This window comes from Mustela putorius, unplaced genomic scaffold (genome assembly GCF_011764305.1).
Source record: "Mustela putorius furo isolate JIRA1106 unplaced genomic scaffold, ASM1176430v1.1 tig00000083_pilon_pilon_pilon, whole genome shotgun sequence".
In the NCBI taxonomy this organism is placed as follows: Eukaryota; Metazoa; Chordata; class Mammalia; order Carnivora; family Mustelidae; genus Mustela; species Mustela putorius.
The window spans coordinates 44099607-44117025 of record NW_025421273.1 but is presented as its reverse complement, the minus strand read 5'-3'; the positions used below and the strand labels follow the sequence as shown (position 1 = coordinate 44117025).

At 37.0% G+C, this 17419-nt stretch overlaps 1 protein-coding gene across 8 annotated transcripts in view; it reads right to left on the bottom strand.

Annotated features, from left to right (window-relative positions):
* Positions 1-13584: 13584 nt before the first annotated feature.
* The window catches only part of N4BP2 (NEDD4 binding protein 2), an 83828-nt gene continuing 79993 nt past the window's right edge, over positions 13585-17419 (bottom strand). For all 8 annotated transcript variants that reach the window (XM_004764026.3, XM_004764028.3, XM_045076672.1 and 5 more), the window contains one exon: positions 13585-17189. In XM_004764026.3, the coding sequence (XP_004764083.1) occupies positions 17144-17189 (46 nt within the window). In that variant the 3' untranslated portion in view covers positions 13585-17143. The remainder of the gene's footprint in view (positions 17190-17419) is intronic.

Sequence of the window (17419 nt, the reverse complement as noted above, 5' to 3'; positions counted from 1 at the left end):
CTTCCAAATTCCTGACCCACAGAAGCCATGAGCATAATAAAATTATTGTTTTAAGTCAGTTAAGTTTGGGGGGTACTTTGTTACAACAGATAACTGGAAAAGAACTGACTTGTCCATTCTAGTGGCTGTATGGTGTTTTACAGCTGGCTATAATATGGCTGGTTTGATAATTACACTTGCAAGGGTATTCACTTCATTTCCAGTTTTTGCCACTACAAACATTACTGCAATGAATATCCTTGAATATGTATCTTGAGACTTGTGTTTTTATTTCCACGAGAATTGTATAGAATTGCTGTGTATTTTGATTTTTACTAGTTCTTTTTTTACCCTCTGGTTCATAAGGGGTTATGGGGGGGTGCTTTTATTTATCTTTTTTTTCTAATGTCCTTTATGGTTCTTTTTCTAATTTATTAAGATGAACACTGAATTCTTGTATTTTTAATCTTTGTCTGCATACAATTTTTTTTTTTTTTTAAGTAGACTCCACACGCAGTATGGAGCTTGAAGTCACAACCCTGAGATCATGACCTGACCTGAGTTCAAGAGTTGGATGCTTAACCAACTGAGCCACCCAGGCATCCCTGCATGCAACTTTCTTTGGGTCTTGTAGGTTTGGTTATGGTAGGTTTTCCTTTTTTACTTTAAAAAGTTTACAATTTCAATCTTAGTTTCTAATTTGATCCAAGAAATTATTTAGGAGGGTAGTCTTAAGTTTCAAATAATTGGTTAAACTTTTAAAAATTTATTTCTAATTTCATAAATTTTCTTCTAATTTCATCAGATAATGTGAACTATAGAAGTCTCTGCTTTAAAATTTCTTATTTTTTTTTTTTGTGGAAAAGTTTATGATCAGCTTTGTAGATAGTCAATGGCCACTTGGAAATATGTAATCTTTATTTAAAGAATGTAAGATTCTGAAAAAACAGTGTAAGATTCCACATATATTTATTAAAGTATATGTGTTGATTAGATGCCTCGGTATCATGTTCCTTTTTTTTTTTTTCGGTCTACTAGGTCCATCTATTTCTGAAAACAGTATAGTACAAATCCACTCTAATTTCATGTTTATGAAATTATCTTTACGTTACTAATAATATTTTGGTTTACATATGTTTAGCTATTATGTTGTTTGATGCATATATTCATTATGTTATGCCCTTCATGGCAAATGTTCTTCTTCCTCATGCTCATCAGCCACCTGGCTGATGTTAATACTGCCTCTTCTAGTTTTGTTTGCTTGCATTTGTGTGGTATTGTTTTTCCAATCTCTATATTTTAGAATATTTCTTTACTATGTTAAGTGTTTTCTATGGACAACATACAGCTGGGCTTGCTTTTAATCTAAAGTGACATCTCTGTCTTTGGATGGGAAAACCAAGTTCATTTACATTTAATATAATCTCTGATACTCTTGATTTTATTCCTTCCCTCTTGTTTTTGCTTACTGTTGAACAGACTTTATTCCCCTATTTCCTTTCATTTATATTTACTAGTATGAACAAGTTATAATTTATTCCATTTCCCCCTTATTAATTTCTAAATTATATACTCCCATTCCATTAATGATTATCTTCTTTTTTATTTCCTGAAAAGATGTGTTTCCCCTACACATTAGTCTATTTCCTGATACTTTCCCTCCACCTCAGTAAGATAATACTTCTAGAATGCTTTTACTTCCACTCCCCTTCTCCCAACCCCGCCTTTTGGGTTTTGCTGAGAAATTTTGCAACTTTTACTTCCAGGCTCTCATTAGTAGAGTCACATTTATCTTAAGAGTCTTCATTTAATACATGTAATACATATTCTCAGTCATTCCATTATTATCCACATATATTACAAGGCTCACTATCCACTCATCACTTTTCCCCTTCTCCTTCACCTTCTCCTTTCTTGAGATCTCTATTCTTATTCATTCATTGTTTAGTTACAGCCCTCTTTTCACAGTTTTCTTGGATGGGGTATGAGTGATATATTCTTGGAATCCTTACATTTCTGCAGTCCTTTCCTCCTGGCAGGTGAATGATGTTAGGTTGGAAAGAGACTTACCTCTTGGGTTACATTCCTTTTCTCCAAATAGGGATAGACATTATTCCACTGTCTCATGCCAGTCTGATTCTTTTCTCTTTGTAAATTATTTACTCTTTCTGTCTAGAAACTTAAAAGGTTTTTCTCTTCGACGTTGGTATTCAGGAATGCTGTCAGAATATGTTTAAAGTGTGTTCTTTTCTCATCAACTCTGCCTAAGACTTAGGGCACTTTCAATTGCAAATATAAGTTTTCATTTAGCTCAGGAAAATTTACATCTATTACATTTGGTCTTGTAATTCACTCTGGAACTCCTATTACCTACACATTAGATCTCTGGATTTGTCCTCTTTCTTCTAGCAATGAAAGTATCCCTTTAAGAATTTGAAGAGATAATATTAATGTTTTTCCTGATAATACTGGATCATCACCAACATCAATTAAATTATCTGGTTATAACATTTTGCTACTACACTGTAGCCTAAAGTGAAATGTAACAAAATGCATGTCATTTGCATACTAGATAATTCACTCTATCAAGGTTGGCTTTTGGGGCGCGTGGGTGGCTCAGTGGGCTTAGCTTCTGCCTTCGGCTCAGGTCATGATCTCAGGGTCCTGGGATGCAGTCCCACATCAGATCCGGCTCTGCTCAGCAGGAAGCTCTCTGCTTCCCCCCCACCCCCGCCGCACCCCTGGCTGTGTGTGATACCTCTCTCTCTCTCTCTCTCTCGTCAATAAATAAATAAAAATCTTTAAGTTTGGCTTTTTTCACTATATTTTAAAATGTACATCTATTAATTATGTCTATTTTAAAAATATATATTTAAAGCAATATACACACAGTCTTTTTAAAAATTTGTTCAGATAATGAAAGTAAAATCTTTCTCTCCTACCTCTGACTCCCCAGGCCCACTCCTAAGGTAACCTGTTCTTCACAGTTTCTTACAAAACCTTTCAGAAATTCTTCATGTATAACAAAAATTATTACTATAGGAGTATCCATAGCTTCTTTTCATCCTCCTACCTACTAACAAAGCTTTTTGCCATTTGCACCCTGATCCCTTCCCACCTGCTACGTTCCTGTCTCCCACTGCCTTGTTCTGTGGACGGGACAAACAGGAGTGGAGGACTGAAACATAAAGAAGCAAAGAAGTCCAGGGAGGAGATTTATATCCAAAAAGCCCAGACCTATTCACTACAGGGAAGAGGATTAAAAAAAAAAGCAGGAAAGAAAGGTATCGGGGTGACAGACAAGGACTAGTACTGGCAGAGATATCAGGGAAGGTTTTGGCAAAAAAGACAGGCTTTGGGGTGTGTATTGGATATGAGAGAGTGAGAGACAGAAAGACTAAAGACTATGTGGATATGCAGTTAAAGAAGTGTTCATGCAAGTTATGTTTTATATAACTTGTGTTATATAAAACACAAATGTTTCATAAACAGTTTTTGAGGAATACGAAGATTAGAATTACTTTCACTATCTTATAAGTATAAACCCTCTGAGGTTGTCATTTGAGGTCCATGATCTATTCCATTCTTTCTATGTGTGGGTTTGCATTCATGTATGTGTGTGTATACGTAGGTCTATGTATGTGTTTAGAAAGAGATGTATAGTATGTAAATAGATTTATCTACACATATCCTTTTTAAAATTTATTATTATTATTTCTTAAGTAAGCTCTACATCCAACATGGGCCTTGAACTCACAACTCGGAGATCAAGAGTCACATGCTCCATTGAGCCAGCCAGGTGCCCCCACAGATATCCTTTCTTAAAAAAAACACAAATGTGGGTGCCTGGGTGGCTCAGTGGGTTAAGCTGCTGCCTTCGGCTCAGGTCATGATCTCAGGGTCCTGGGATCGAGTCCCGCATCGGGCTCTCTGCTCAGGAGGGAGCTTGCTTCCCTCCCTCTCTCTCTGCCGGCCTCTCTGTCTACTTGTGATCTCTGTCAAATAAATAAATAAAATCTTTTAAAAAATTAAAAAAAATGTGTAAATACACTTTTGCACCTTGTTTCTTTCCCCCTTAAACATATAGATTGATTGATTTCTATCCTGCCTACTTCCTAAAAAAATCTGAGTTCAGGGGTGCCTGGGTGGCTCAGTGGGTTAAAGCCTCTGCCTTCGGCTCAGGTCATGATCCCGGGGTCCTGGGATGGAGCCCCACATCGGGCTCTCTGCTCAGCGGGGAGCCTGCTTCCTTCTCTCTCTCTCTCTGCCTGCCTCTCTGCCCACTTGTGATCTCTGTCTGTCAAATAAATAAATAAAATCTTTTTTAAAAAATTATTTTAATAAAAAAAAAAATCTGAGTTCGTTTACAATAAAATCATAGGCCAATTTTTAACATGACTCCAAGGACAAAGACCAAAATGTAAAAGGACCAAGGGAGAAACTATATTCAGAAATTCTAGCCAATAGTTTCATTTCATGAATGTAATAAAAAATTAATAAGGTACTTTAAAAATAGATTCCGGGGCGCCTGGATGGCTCAGTGGGTTAAAGCCCCTGCCTTCGGCTTAGGTCATGATCCTAGCATCCTGGGATCCAGCCCCGCATCGGGCTCTCTGCTCAGCGGGGAGCCTGCTTCCCCCTCTCTCTCTCTGCCTGCCTCTCTGCCTACTTGTGATCTCTATCAAATAAATAAATAAAATCTTTTTAAAAAAAATAATAAATAAAAATAGATTCCTAAGTAACCAAATGCCAAACATTATTTTTGAAGGGAAGAAATTAATTTTACCTAAGAAAAGACCAAACAGTGAAAAGAAAACCTTAGCCCAGAGCTTAAGAAGACAGTGAGAGCTCCATCCATGTCAGAACCGTGGCAAAGAAATTCAGGAGAGTGCCATCAGTTCTCGATTGTTTATACAAGCAGAGAAACCAAGATAAACCAAACTAGTGGGTCATTTTTTAAGTATATTTTATTGGCTTTTATATATCCAGATGGATAAATGATCAGTAAGTAAGTGTGCAAACAGAACAACGAGGTCCTGCTGCAAAGAACGGTTCCAGAAGATCTGGGAAATTGTTCGTTTCCCACAATCCTCTCGGTGACTGCATCCATCTCATCCCTCCAGTACGTGTAAAACATTAGATTAAAGCAGAATAATCCTTATAAATCTTTCCTCAAAATGGAGCTGTGTTGAGTCAGATCCTATCAGTGTGAAGGATGGGGACCACACAAATAAAGAGAACAGGTTTTAATCCATCCACACTTTGGGCAGATGGCTTTCAATCTTCCCCTTCCACTTCATTGCCTGTCACCGTCCTGTGGAATACATACCTAAAATGGATGATCTAGAAATCTGATATCACTTCTGTGACCTTCTCCACTCGGATAACCATCACCTCCATGCTCAGCCACAAATGAAACTATGTTGGGAACAAATATCCACAGTCCCAATATCTTGAACTCTCATATTCTCTCCCTTCCTACAACATCCTTCTACCTTCTCTCTCTCCCCCCGGAACTTTCTGAATCAGTCCTTTACCTCCACAACATCTTCACCTCTATTCCCCAATTCTACCAGCCCCCTCTAGGTTCTGACAATCACTAACCTTACTTCACCCAACTGATGTCTGTTTCTCCTCCCTTCTGAAAACTGGAGAAAAATCACTTAATTGAGAAAATAAGCAAGTACCAGGTGTTGAGGATTGACAGCTCTCAATCCAAAACCTGGTTCTGCCATTTATTAGCTGGTAAAGTTTGGACAAGCAACATAATCTCCCTGAACATCTCTCTCCTTATCTGCAAAATGGGATATTAGCCATTAAGACACTTGCAGCTGTAACAGAAAATCCAAGCGAAAGTAGCTTATTGTCTCCCGCAATAAAGTGGTTAGGAATCAGTACCAGGGTTAATTCAGTGGTTCTGTGATGTCAAGAAAAAAGATTCTTTCCTCTTTATGCTCCACCATCCTCAGCAGATTGCCTGGGGGACTTGGGCATATCTCTTCCTGTTACTACATTGGTGACTGCGTTACCAGGCGTCTCATACAGACCCCAAGTCCTGCTGAAGAAGAGTGCACTTCCTCCCATGTGCCTCTCTGTATTAGTGAAGGAAACCTTTCCTAGAATTCTCCTTAGGTGCCTTTGGCTTGGTCAAATATCCACCCTTGAGCCAAGCACTGGCAAAAGGAAATGGGATTGCCATGATGGCCTTTTCAACCAATCGTAACTCACTTTCTGGGGCTACAGAGCAGCCGAGCTTTCCTCAGCACATTGCCACCAGATACCTAAACAAAAGAAGGCTGTGATAATAAGAATATCCGTTGTGTATGTCAACAACCTCTGCCATTTGGGCAATAACACCTGCCCCACAAGATGGCTGTAAAGATGATACTGGACACATTTGCAAAGTATCTGGGATGCCCGGCACATGGCAGACATCATGGTTTTTAAAGACGTCCACACATTCTTGAACATTCTTTCAAAAAGTAGAGCTAATTCCCCTACCCTTGAATGCGGGCTGTACTTAACTGACTGGGTTCTAATAGAATTTGGCAAAAATAACGGTGTGAAATTTCCAACACTAGGTTACAAAAGGCACTGCAGCTTCTGTTTTTCCTCTCCTGAGTGGCCCACTCTGGAGAAAGCTGCAATGTTGTAAGGACACTCAAGCAGCCTATGGAGAAGCCCACACAGGGAGAAATTAAAGATTACCACCAACAACCAGCACCAATGTACAAGCCATGCAAATGAACCACTGCCAATCTACAAGCCATGCAAAAAGGCTGGAAGTGAATTTCTCAGCCCCAGTCAAGCCTTCAATGGACAGATGCACCAAGCCACTTCTTGGATGCAACCTCATGAAAGACTCCTACCCAGAATGATCCCAGCTAAGCCACTCCAAGAATTCTGGGAAACAGAGAATAATAATTTTCATTGTTTTAAGCCATTAAGTTTTGAAATGATTTTTTTACACAGCAATAGATAATTAATATGGATTTTGGTACCAAATGAGGTTTCTGCTATAACAAAAACTTTAAAATGCAAGAGTAGCTTTGTAACATGGCAGTAGCCAGAAGCTGGGAGAACTTTGACGAGAAATTTAGTGGAGACTTAAAGAGCCTTGAAGAGACTGCCAGTGAGGGAGGGAAGGTTCATGGGTTTTACTCTGACAGACCAGGTAAAAATGTTATCTTGCTTTTCTCCTCCATAAAATTTTAAGTCTGACCATTGCTAAGAGGTAATATGCATCACAGATAAATGCAAAGGCTTTGAAGTCTGTCTTGATTTAAATCCCGCCTCCATCACCTCTTATCTATGTAATATTAGGCAAGTTGCTTATGCCTCAGTTTCCCTCAGGGGATTTTTTTGAGGATTATATAAGTTGCCACATATCAACTATAAATAAATAAACAAACAAACCAGGGTTTCTTTCTGTATCCCACGGCAGAGTTGATTATGGTTGAGAACCAGCAAACCAGAATTGGGGTAGAAGCCAAGGAACATTACCTTGACTGGCCAAAAAAAAGAACAAAGTCTTTGTGATGGGCTATCCCAACTAGGGTAGCATTTCTTAAGGTGTTGCCCCACCTGCATTAGAACCATTGGGGTATTTACTTAAAACTTGGGGCCCTACCACCTGAGATTGATTCAGGAAGTCTAAAGGAGGGCAAAAAGCTGGATTTTAACTGAACCTTTTGTGGATGATTCTTGTGTCCACCAAAGTTTGAAAACCATTATCCTGGGGAAAGGAGCCCAGGTAAATAGCCCAAAGATTAATCTCTTTGAACCCTACTGTTTTACCTTAAAAATGAATGCAAAATTGCCCATTCTTCTCCACAATTTATCCATTTTTGTTTTACTATACAAATAAAGTACACTGAATAATAATGCACATAATTTGCCATTGACTGAAATTAATATTCTTGAAAGATCTGCTACCTTTATCCAGGACTCGTGGTAGCCCCCGGCATACATCTACATACCCTAGTTGACATACAAGCTTTTGTAATAACTGTATCAATCCATTTTTAGTGTCTGATTTGACAAGTACCATCAGTATTGTAAATATGGACATTTGATAATTCGGCCTCTGCTCCACTTCTTCTAATGAGACTTTTTGTACCACAGAGACTGAGAAGTTTAAAATTACATTTCCTAGACTCCTCTGGCAGGTAAAAATCTGGATATAAAATAGTGTCCACCCATTAGATACACTATTATGAGATGTGGGAGGTAGAAGTAAGTTGAAGGCACTCTGTCTACTGCTATGTCTCATTCCGATAAAATGTCAAGTTATAGAGAGGTCAGGGTTTTCAGCAACAGTTGTCTGTTACCAACTTTGGGTACACTGAGAGCAGGTGTGGCAATGGTGCCATGGTGGCCTTTTCATTAGGGCAGAGGTGACAGTAGGTTAATTCTGCAGTTTTGAAAGTCATTCTCTGAGCCAAGTCTAAAATTTACTTCTCTAGCTCTTCTACCAACTTTAAAAAAACACTTTTTATTGCAGTTTTGAATATATTCAGAAGTAGAACCAAAAACTAATAAAATGCCAGCTTCAATATTTACCAACTTAGGTCAATCTTATTTTATTTTTTAAGTGCCCCCACCCACCCACTTCATCTTACTTCCAAGTAAACCCCAGACATCATATAATTTTATATATTTTAGCATGTATCTCTTTTTCAAAAAGTGGACTAAAAAATGTAATCTCTGAGATAACAGAACATTTTGGTCTCTTGCCCCCAGTTCTTGGCACAGAACTCCTGAAACCATTGTAGTAATTTCTGAAGTGATAAAAACACTTGGTGATCTCTTACTTAAAAACCCAGTTCTTGGAACAGAAGTCCTGAAACCCTTGTAGTAATTTCCAAAGTGATAAAAACACTAGGTGATCTCTTACTGTATTTGTGCTTGACCCCATTCCTGCCCGACATACAGCTCCTAAAACCCGTTTCTAAGTGATTAGAGCACTAGAAGCATCTTTTATTCAATTGAAGTGACTCTGGTGTGGCTCCTGGTTAGAGGCTGGTCACCATAAAGACCATGCATGATCAGAATCTCAATTTTCAGTCCCAGCCCTCCTCCTGAGACAGGAAAGGGGCTGGAAATGGGAGTCAATAACTGTAGGCCTATGTGAGGAAGCCTCTATAAAACTCCAATACAATGGGGTTTAGAGAGCTTCCAGATAGATGAATACATCCAAATAGAAAGGGTGATGCACCCCAACTCCAAGGGACAGAAGCCCCTGGACTCGAGACCCTCCCAGATCCGAGGTCTCACCCGGGATCTCTTCATCAGGCTGTCCGTTTGTGCCCTTTATCGTATCCTTTAATAATCTAGTATATGTAAGGAAATGTTACCCCGAGTTCTGTAAGCCACTCTAACAAATTTTCAAACCATGAGGAGAGGATGTGGGAACCCCCAATTTATAGCCAAGTTGGATAGTTGTGGGTAACCTGGGGACCTACTTATTACTTGCAACCAGCATCTGAGGTTGGGGGGGGACAGTCTTGTGGGACTGAACCCTTAACGTGTGGATGTTACCTCCAGGTAGATCATGTAAGAACTGAGCTGAATTGTAGACACCCAATTTATCTCAAGAGAATTGCTTGGTGTGGGGGAAAACTCCACACATTTGGTGACCAGAGAAGGGTGTTTTGTGTAAGCAGTAAAGAGACACAGAAAAGAAACACACAGGGGGAAGGATTAGGTTTTCCCTACAAAAGAGAGAAAGAGGATGGGGGGGACTGTATTTTTCCTAATATGACTACAGTATCAGCATCCCTAAAATAAATAGATAAATGGATAAACAGATCTTTAATATAATTAAGTGTCCAGTCAATGTTCACATTGCCAGTCCTTGTTATTGTCATTAAAAAAACTCAATAGTTTTTGCTGAACAAATAAAGTCCATAAATTGTAACTGGTTGATATGCCTCTTCCATCTTAATGTATAGGTTCCCTTCCCATCTGTGTGTGTGTGTGTTTTTTTTTTTTTTCCTTTTGTAATTTATTTGAAGAAACTGTTGTTAGAGCATCCCACAGTCTGTATTTTGGTGGTCACATCCCATGGTGTTGACATAATCCTCTGTCCTCTGTAATTCATATAAACTGGTTGTTAGATCTACAGGCTTGATCAGATTTAGGCTTGGTTTCCACTGACTTTTGAGTCCCCAGTTGTATATTAGATACCTTTCCAGGAGAGTAGAAGCTACCAAAAAAAAACCCAAAACAAAACGAAATAAAAAACAAAACAAAAAGCATAATACTGTGCATTCAATCAGACAGACAACCGCAAGGCATACATACCTCATTTCACTGCTTTTGCTGTACTGTAGTTCACAGATACTGCATTTTTACAAAATGAAGGTCTATGGTGACCCTGCATCACGCAAGTCTATTGGTGCCACTTTTCCAACAGCATTTGCTCATTTTTATCTCTTTGTTGTTTTTGGTCATTCTCAAAATATTTCAAGCTTTTTCATTATTATATTTGTTATGATGATCTGTGATCAGTGTCTTTATGTTTCCACTGTCATTGTCTTGGGGCAGGGAGCACAAACCGTGTGCAAACTCAATTAGTAAATGTTGCATGTGTTCTGACCTCCATCATTGGCTGAGCCACCATTTCTCTCCCTCCTTGGGCCTCCCTATTCCCTGAGACACAGTAATACTGAAATTAGGCCAATTAATAACACTATAGTTGCCTCTATGCGTTCAAGTGAAAGGAAGAGTCACACGTCCCTCACTTTAAATCAAAAATTAAAAATGATTAAGCTTAGTGAGGAAGACCTGTTGAAAGCCAAGACAGGCCAAAAGTGAGACCTCCTGTACCAGTTGGACAAGCAGTAAATGCAAAGGGAAAGTTCTCGAAAGGAAATTAAGAGTGCTACTTCAGTGATTCCATGAGTAAGAGAGTAAAACAGCCTTACTGCTGGTATGGAGGAAGTTCTGGGGGTCTGGATAGAAGATCAAACTAGCCACATAATTCCCTTGAGCCAAAGCCCAATCCAGACTCTCTCCAATTCTGTGAAGGCTCAGAGAGGTGAGGAAGCTGCAGAAGACAAGTCTGAGGCCAGCAGAGGCTGGTTCATGAGGTTAAAGGAGAGACGCAGGTAAAGCAGCAAGTGCTGATGGAGAAGCTGCAGCGGCTTCCCCAGAGGATCTAGTTCAGGTCATGAGCAAAGGTGGCCACATGACACAGACTTCCGATGTAGATGAAACACCTTCTAACAGCTAATGCAGCCGGAGTCTTTTAAGTTGAGGCTTCCATTCACAGTTCCAAAACCCGAGGGCCCTTGACCATTATGCTAAGTCTACTCTCCCTGTGCTCCATAAACAGAACAAAGCCTGGCTGACAGCACATCTGTTATAACACAGTTTACTGAATATTTTAAGCCCACAGTTGAAACCTACTGCTCAGGAAAAGAAAAGATTCCTTTCAAAATAGGACTACTCATCAACAACGTACCTGGTCACCCAAGAACTCTGACGGAAATGGAGGAGATTACTATTGTTTTCAGGCCTGCTAACACAAATTCTATTCTGCAGCCCATGGACGGAGGAGTCACTTTGACTTTCAAGCCTTATTATTTTAAGAAACCTGTTACATAAGGCTATCCCTCTTATAGACAGTAATTCCTCGAATGGACCTGAAAGCCTTCTGGAAAGTTCACCATTCTCAATGCCATTAAGAACATTCCGAATTCATGGTAAGAGGTCAAAATGTCAACATTAATGGGAGTTTGAGAGAAGGTGATTCCAACCCACATGGATGACCTGGAGGGATTCAAGACCTTGGTGGAAAAAATAACTGTAGATATAATGCAAACAGCAAGAGAACTAGAATGAGAAGTGGAGCCTGCGGATGTGACTGAACTGCTGTAATCCCATAAAACTTTAGCAGATGATAAGTTGCTTCTTCTGGATGAGCAAAGAAAGTGGTTTCTTGACATGGAATCTACTCCTGGTGAAGATGCTGTGAAGACTGTTGAAATGACAACAAAGGATTTAGACTATCAAAAAAACGTCATGGATAAAGTAGTGACAGGGTTCAAGAGGACTGACTCTCAATTCTGAGAGGTCAGCTGTGGGCAAAGTGCCATCCAACACCATCACATGCTGCAAAGAAACTATCATAAAAAGAAGAGTTAATCAATGCAGCAAACTTTATTGTCTTATTTTATGAAATTGCTACAACCAGCTTAAACCTTCAGGAAACACCTGGTGATTCACAGACCTGTACCCCTGGGGATAAAAATATATGTTTATAAAAAAAAAATTAAAAAAAAAAAAACCTTCAGGAAACACCACCCTAATCATCCATGTTGGTTAGTAATATTATTTGAATATTTAAGTTAAAATAGACTGTGATTTCCTTTTTTATTATTCCTACCACAGGGTAATCGTCAACAAAGATATGTTGACAGAATGCAACAAGAACTGATTTTCACATTATTTGCAAACAATGGTCAAAAATGATATGGCAGAAACTGCCATGAATTCCCCTAATGCACATTCTCTTTCCTCCAAGAGAATGCCCAAATTTTAGCTGAATGTATAGTAGACTGAAATAAAGACAATTTCCCAGCCTCTCTTGCAGATAGATATGACCACATGACTAAGTTCCAGCCAATAAGATGTAAGTGGAAGTATTGCATGGCAACTTCCAAAAATCTTCTACAAAAGATCGCTGGCCCCTGCCCACTGCTCCTTTCTTCTTTGTCCTTCCTCCAACAGAATGCAGATGTGATTATTAGAGCTCGAGGTACCCACTACCCTGGTTTAGGAATCGATGACCACACCTGGGGTATGATAAGAGTGGTGAGCTAAAATAAAAGGATCCCAGATCTCCAAAAACTCCGTGGAAAAGAGCACACCCATTGGTCCTGCAGTCCCCAGCTCTGGAATTTTATATGAGGAGAAAAATGAACTTTTATGTTTGTTATTGGGAAAAACCCACAATACCAGCTTCCTTTGTATAAGGGAGGAAGACAGATTTATAAGTGGCAGTTTTTCAAACACATGTACTGTGTAGCCACATCTCTCTTAGTTGGGGGTAATAGGATATTCTTTCTTTCCAAGTAATTATTTTTATTCTTATGAAAATGTAACTCCTCTATAGTTGGAGTTAGAGAACCCAGGTTCAAGTCTTACCTCTGCACTTAATGAGCCAATGGATCACCTTCCCTAAGACTTTGTAAGACACAATGTAATAAGATTCTCTTGAGCCTTAAAATATAACCTATATGGAAGTGTTTCACAATATAAGTAACTACACAGGGATAGCTGACTGGAATTATAAGATACCTGTGGGGAGAAATGGTCTCAGGTTGTATCTCCAGTAACGAGTGCTCAATAAATATTTGTTGAATAGATATTTTGCAGTCCTTGGTAAATGGGTGAATTGTTCTGCTTTGGAGTGAATAAATGTTCACAAGTCTTTAATATTGATTAAAGTATTACTTAAGTTTCTTAGAGCCAATTCTTAATTTTGCTATCAGTCAAAAGACACAAAGGTGTGAAAAAACAAACCTAGCTAATCCATTTATCTAGTTCAAAAATGGACCCCAATTTACTATAGCAAAATAATTTAAGAACACAGTTGTGGTACAGAAATAAAAGTTTTATGACCCTTTTCTTTTCCTTGAAATTACAAAGTTACATATAAAGACACACTTTAATATTTAAACCACTAACCCTACCACATCAAATGAAGGATTTCCTCACACTGGACTGTGGCTAAAGTATTTTATTAAATTAAGTATGTAATTTGCAAATGGTTTCATAAGAAATTTTAAAAGCAAAGTTATAAAACATTTTCAATAAAAAAGTACAGAGTTAACAGCAAAATTACATTTTCTTTATAGTACAAATAAAAACATTACATTTCTGATACACTGTCTGAAAATCTTATAATATATTCTCCAACTGATAGCTGCAATATTATATTTTAATGAGAAGTTTCACCGTTAATTCAATCATTTGCTAGTAACAGGTTCATCATTTGGACCATAAAAGTCAACTGCTCAACTTTAAGGAAAATAATAAAATTTCTCATTAGATAATGTTAAGTTACAAAAGGCTCTCCAGGATATACATGTATGCCAGCCTTGTTTCTCTACTAAATTCTGTAGAGGCATTAAGTAATATGTAAACTTCAATTACATTTTAAAAATAAGCACCATTAACATACATTCTACATAAATTTACTTTACCTTTTAAATGACACTTTTTTTGGCCACACAAACATTTAAATCTGTTCTCTTTACCATGTAAATAAAAATACGCAATATTTAACCACTCCACAGAAAACTACCAAACTTTACCTCATTGCACAATGGAAAAGCACTTGGAAAAAACACTTGGAAAAAAAAACAGCACACGTTATTTTTGTGTCTTTTTTATAGATTTTGTCATTTTCTTAAATTGAGAGCAGTTAAAACATTGTCAGAGCAATTTCCTGAGTCTCAAAGTTTCTAATATCCAGCTCAGAAATAACCAATCTTGCTATTATACATTTCTTTTTCTAAGAACACACACAAAACATTTTAATTTAAAAAGAGAAAGACCAAAATAAGGACTGGAAACAATCCAACAGAAGAATTGTTTAACTTTTCTTTTCAAAATGTGTTATAATATGCAAGACACTTTAAAGTATAAGTCAGATTTTCTACCATATAATACGTCCTATATTTAAAGGCCATAGAATTGCAAATAGTGTAGAAACACTAATAAAGTGATGAAACCTCAACTTGAAAATAATACAGAACTACAGAACTATATGGACAGCCAATAAATCTAAGACAACATGCTTCCAAGTATCACGTTGAAGTAAGGAAGTGGATGAACTGAAAATACTGTTAAAGAGTTTCCTCAGTCCAACCTACTTCCACTGTGGTTTCCACATTAGTTCTCTTTTTTTTTCCTGGTAGATACAAGTGAGAGACTACTGAAAAAAACTAATTGTTACTAAAACCTTCCAAACTACAGAAGTGTTATACTTTTAGAAGATCGATACACTTGCAAAGAGCCATTTTAATGAGTCCTGGATTAGCACAAATACACCAATACCTGAAAACTTCGATAATCCCCACACTGTCTTTACTTATGACACACAGGATTTGGAAAGCAAGGGAAGAATTTGATAAGCCCTGAACCTTTGGCATGCAGGATTTAGAAACGGGCAAACAAAACAAGAAAAGAGCAACTATAAAATTTTCTTTCATAATTATGTTGTTTAAACTATGCTAGACAGTGGGGTGGGAGTCTGTTTAGAATTAAACAACTTCATAAAAACACAAGATGCTCAAAATTTGCCTAAATACTTACAAATGATGATTAAGAAAAATACCCGAGATATACCAAAATAAAGCCTAAAGTTGAGGTTGGTACAGCAGAAAACGTAACCTCTTTCTTTTGGTTTCTGCCCACAAAATACCTCACCCCTTGTTCATTTTTATTGCTCCCATGTTAATCATAATTACAATAACACAAATAAATTTATCTGAAGTGCACAAAAGCGACACTTTCTTAAACGGGGTGAGGAACTATAAAAACATGGAAAGCTAGTATGCAGCTGTACACACTCGAATAACTCCGGGTTTTAGCACTGTTATTCACATTTCCTAAATCATATTAATTTATACATAGAAATATTTTATTTCACTAACAACTGTAGTTTCATAATAAGTTCTTAAAATGAATTGCTTTATTTTTAATTTATATAACTCTTCTAGACTTTACAAAAAATATGTTAAACTGTTGGTTTTTCTTTTTTAAACAAATTATTATCAAACATAAGAATAATATTTCAATACCACTCACTAAGTACTTCTAAATAATAAATTTATTTTTATTTTTGAGGAAGTAAATTTAATGATATAGCTCTTTTAAAAGCATGCTTTCATGATATATAAAAACATGTTTTTGAGTTATTTTCATTAAAATGTCTGTTCTTTTGGGAAACCATTCTATAATTCAGGATTCTTTCAGGAACAGCTCGACCCTGTAATTCCTGATCCAAATGATTTTTAAGCTTATCAAAAAGCAACACAACCATTTGTTAAATTACATATGTTGGAAACAGTCTCCATATCCAAAGTCAATAAGCCATTGTTTCATGTTGGAAAATTATACTTTACCACATTAAACTTGCGTAAATGAAATTATAATTGACATACTAACGGGACTTTTTAGCTCACACACACAAGAAGTCAATCAAAGTTTCCCTTCAAAAAGCTGGCTCATTTTAAAAACAAGGGTAAAAAACTTTCAAATTGTAAAGATTCCTTTTAAGATTATATCAAAAATGTCTTCTATATTTGCTTTAAATTAATAGAGGACTTTAACCTACTGCACTTTAGAAATCATATGCTTCAAATATAAAATATAGCTCTTTAGTACCGTCTTAAATACCATTTACACAGACAGCTCTAGAAGCAGTTCTATAAGCCACCAATACTTGGTAGATTATCTAACCATTTCTCCTTCTCTAAAAACTTTTCTGCCTACAGAAGGCATAAAACTGTAATATAATCTCAAGCTCCAACTTTCCTCCTAGAAAATGCACACACACAAACAAAAGGTAAGAGATCAAGATCATATACAAGACCAAGGAAAGTGCAAACGGCATGCCTTCCTTCCTGTAAGATATGGCAAAATGAAACTTTTTTTTGTATTTAGTTTTGAAATCAAAAAGTATTCAAGTGTTTTTGTTAGATTATCTTTTCTTCACTACTACTACTACTACTACTTCTACTCCTTTTAATACAAGGCTTTGATGGGCATGAACCAGGTCTCAAAGCACTTTAAAATACCTTTCAAAGATGCCTTTAGGATATTACTAAATGTTAAACAATTAATACAAAGGTATTTTTTTCTCTGAGAAAGAGTCAGAGCACTTCAAACTTCAAAACAGCAGCTAATACTTTTCTTAGACATTTTATAATCAATAAAAATTCTCTTTAATATAACAGACAACATATTTGGCATTTGACTCAGTAAAAAACTATTTTTTTCGAGTTCTGAAAAACATCATCATAATGTTTTTACTATAACTGGACATTTCTAATAAACACATGTTTACAGTAAAAATGACTAAATTTACCGCAAATAAAACTAAGTTTAACCTACAAACCTTCACACGTCTAAGTCAAGGACGTTTATTTTACTTTAGCATGACTTTCAAGCATCCTGGTTTAATTTCAGAGAACCTAAAGAAATGAAAAAGACTTATTTTAGGTAAAAACTTCAGAATGGTTAAGGAGTATATCATGCATGTAATCAATTCCAAGTGTCTATGCCAAATACAATATTTACTATCAAAGTATTCTCCTTTATTAAGTCAATCATCCAGGACCAATATCTATGCTTATGTATCCTTCAATCCATTGTAAAAATAAAGAATCCTAAAGCTAGGGGTTACTCCTAACTTAGTAATTAT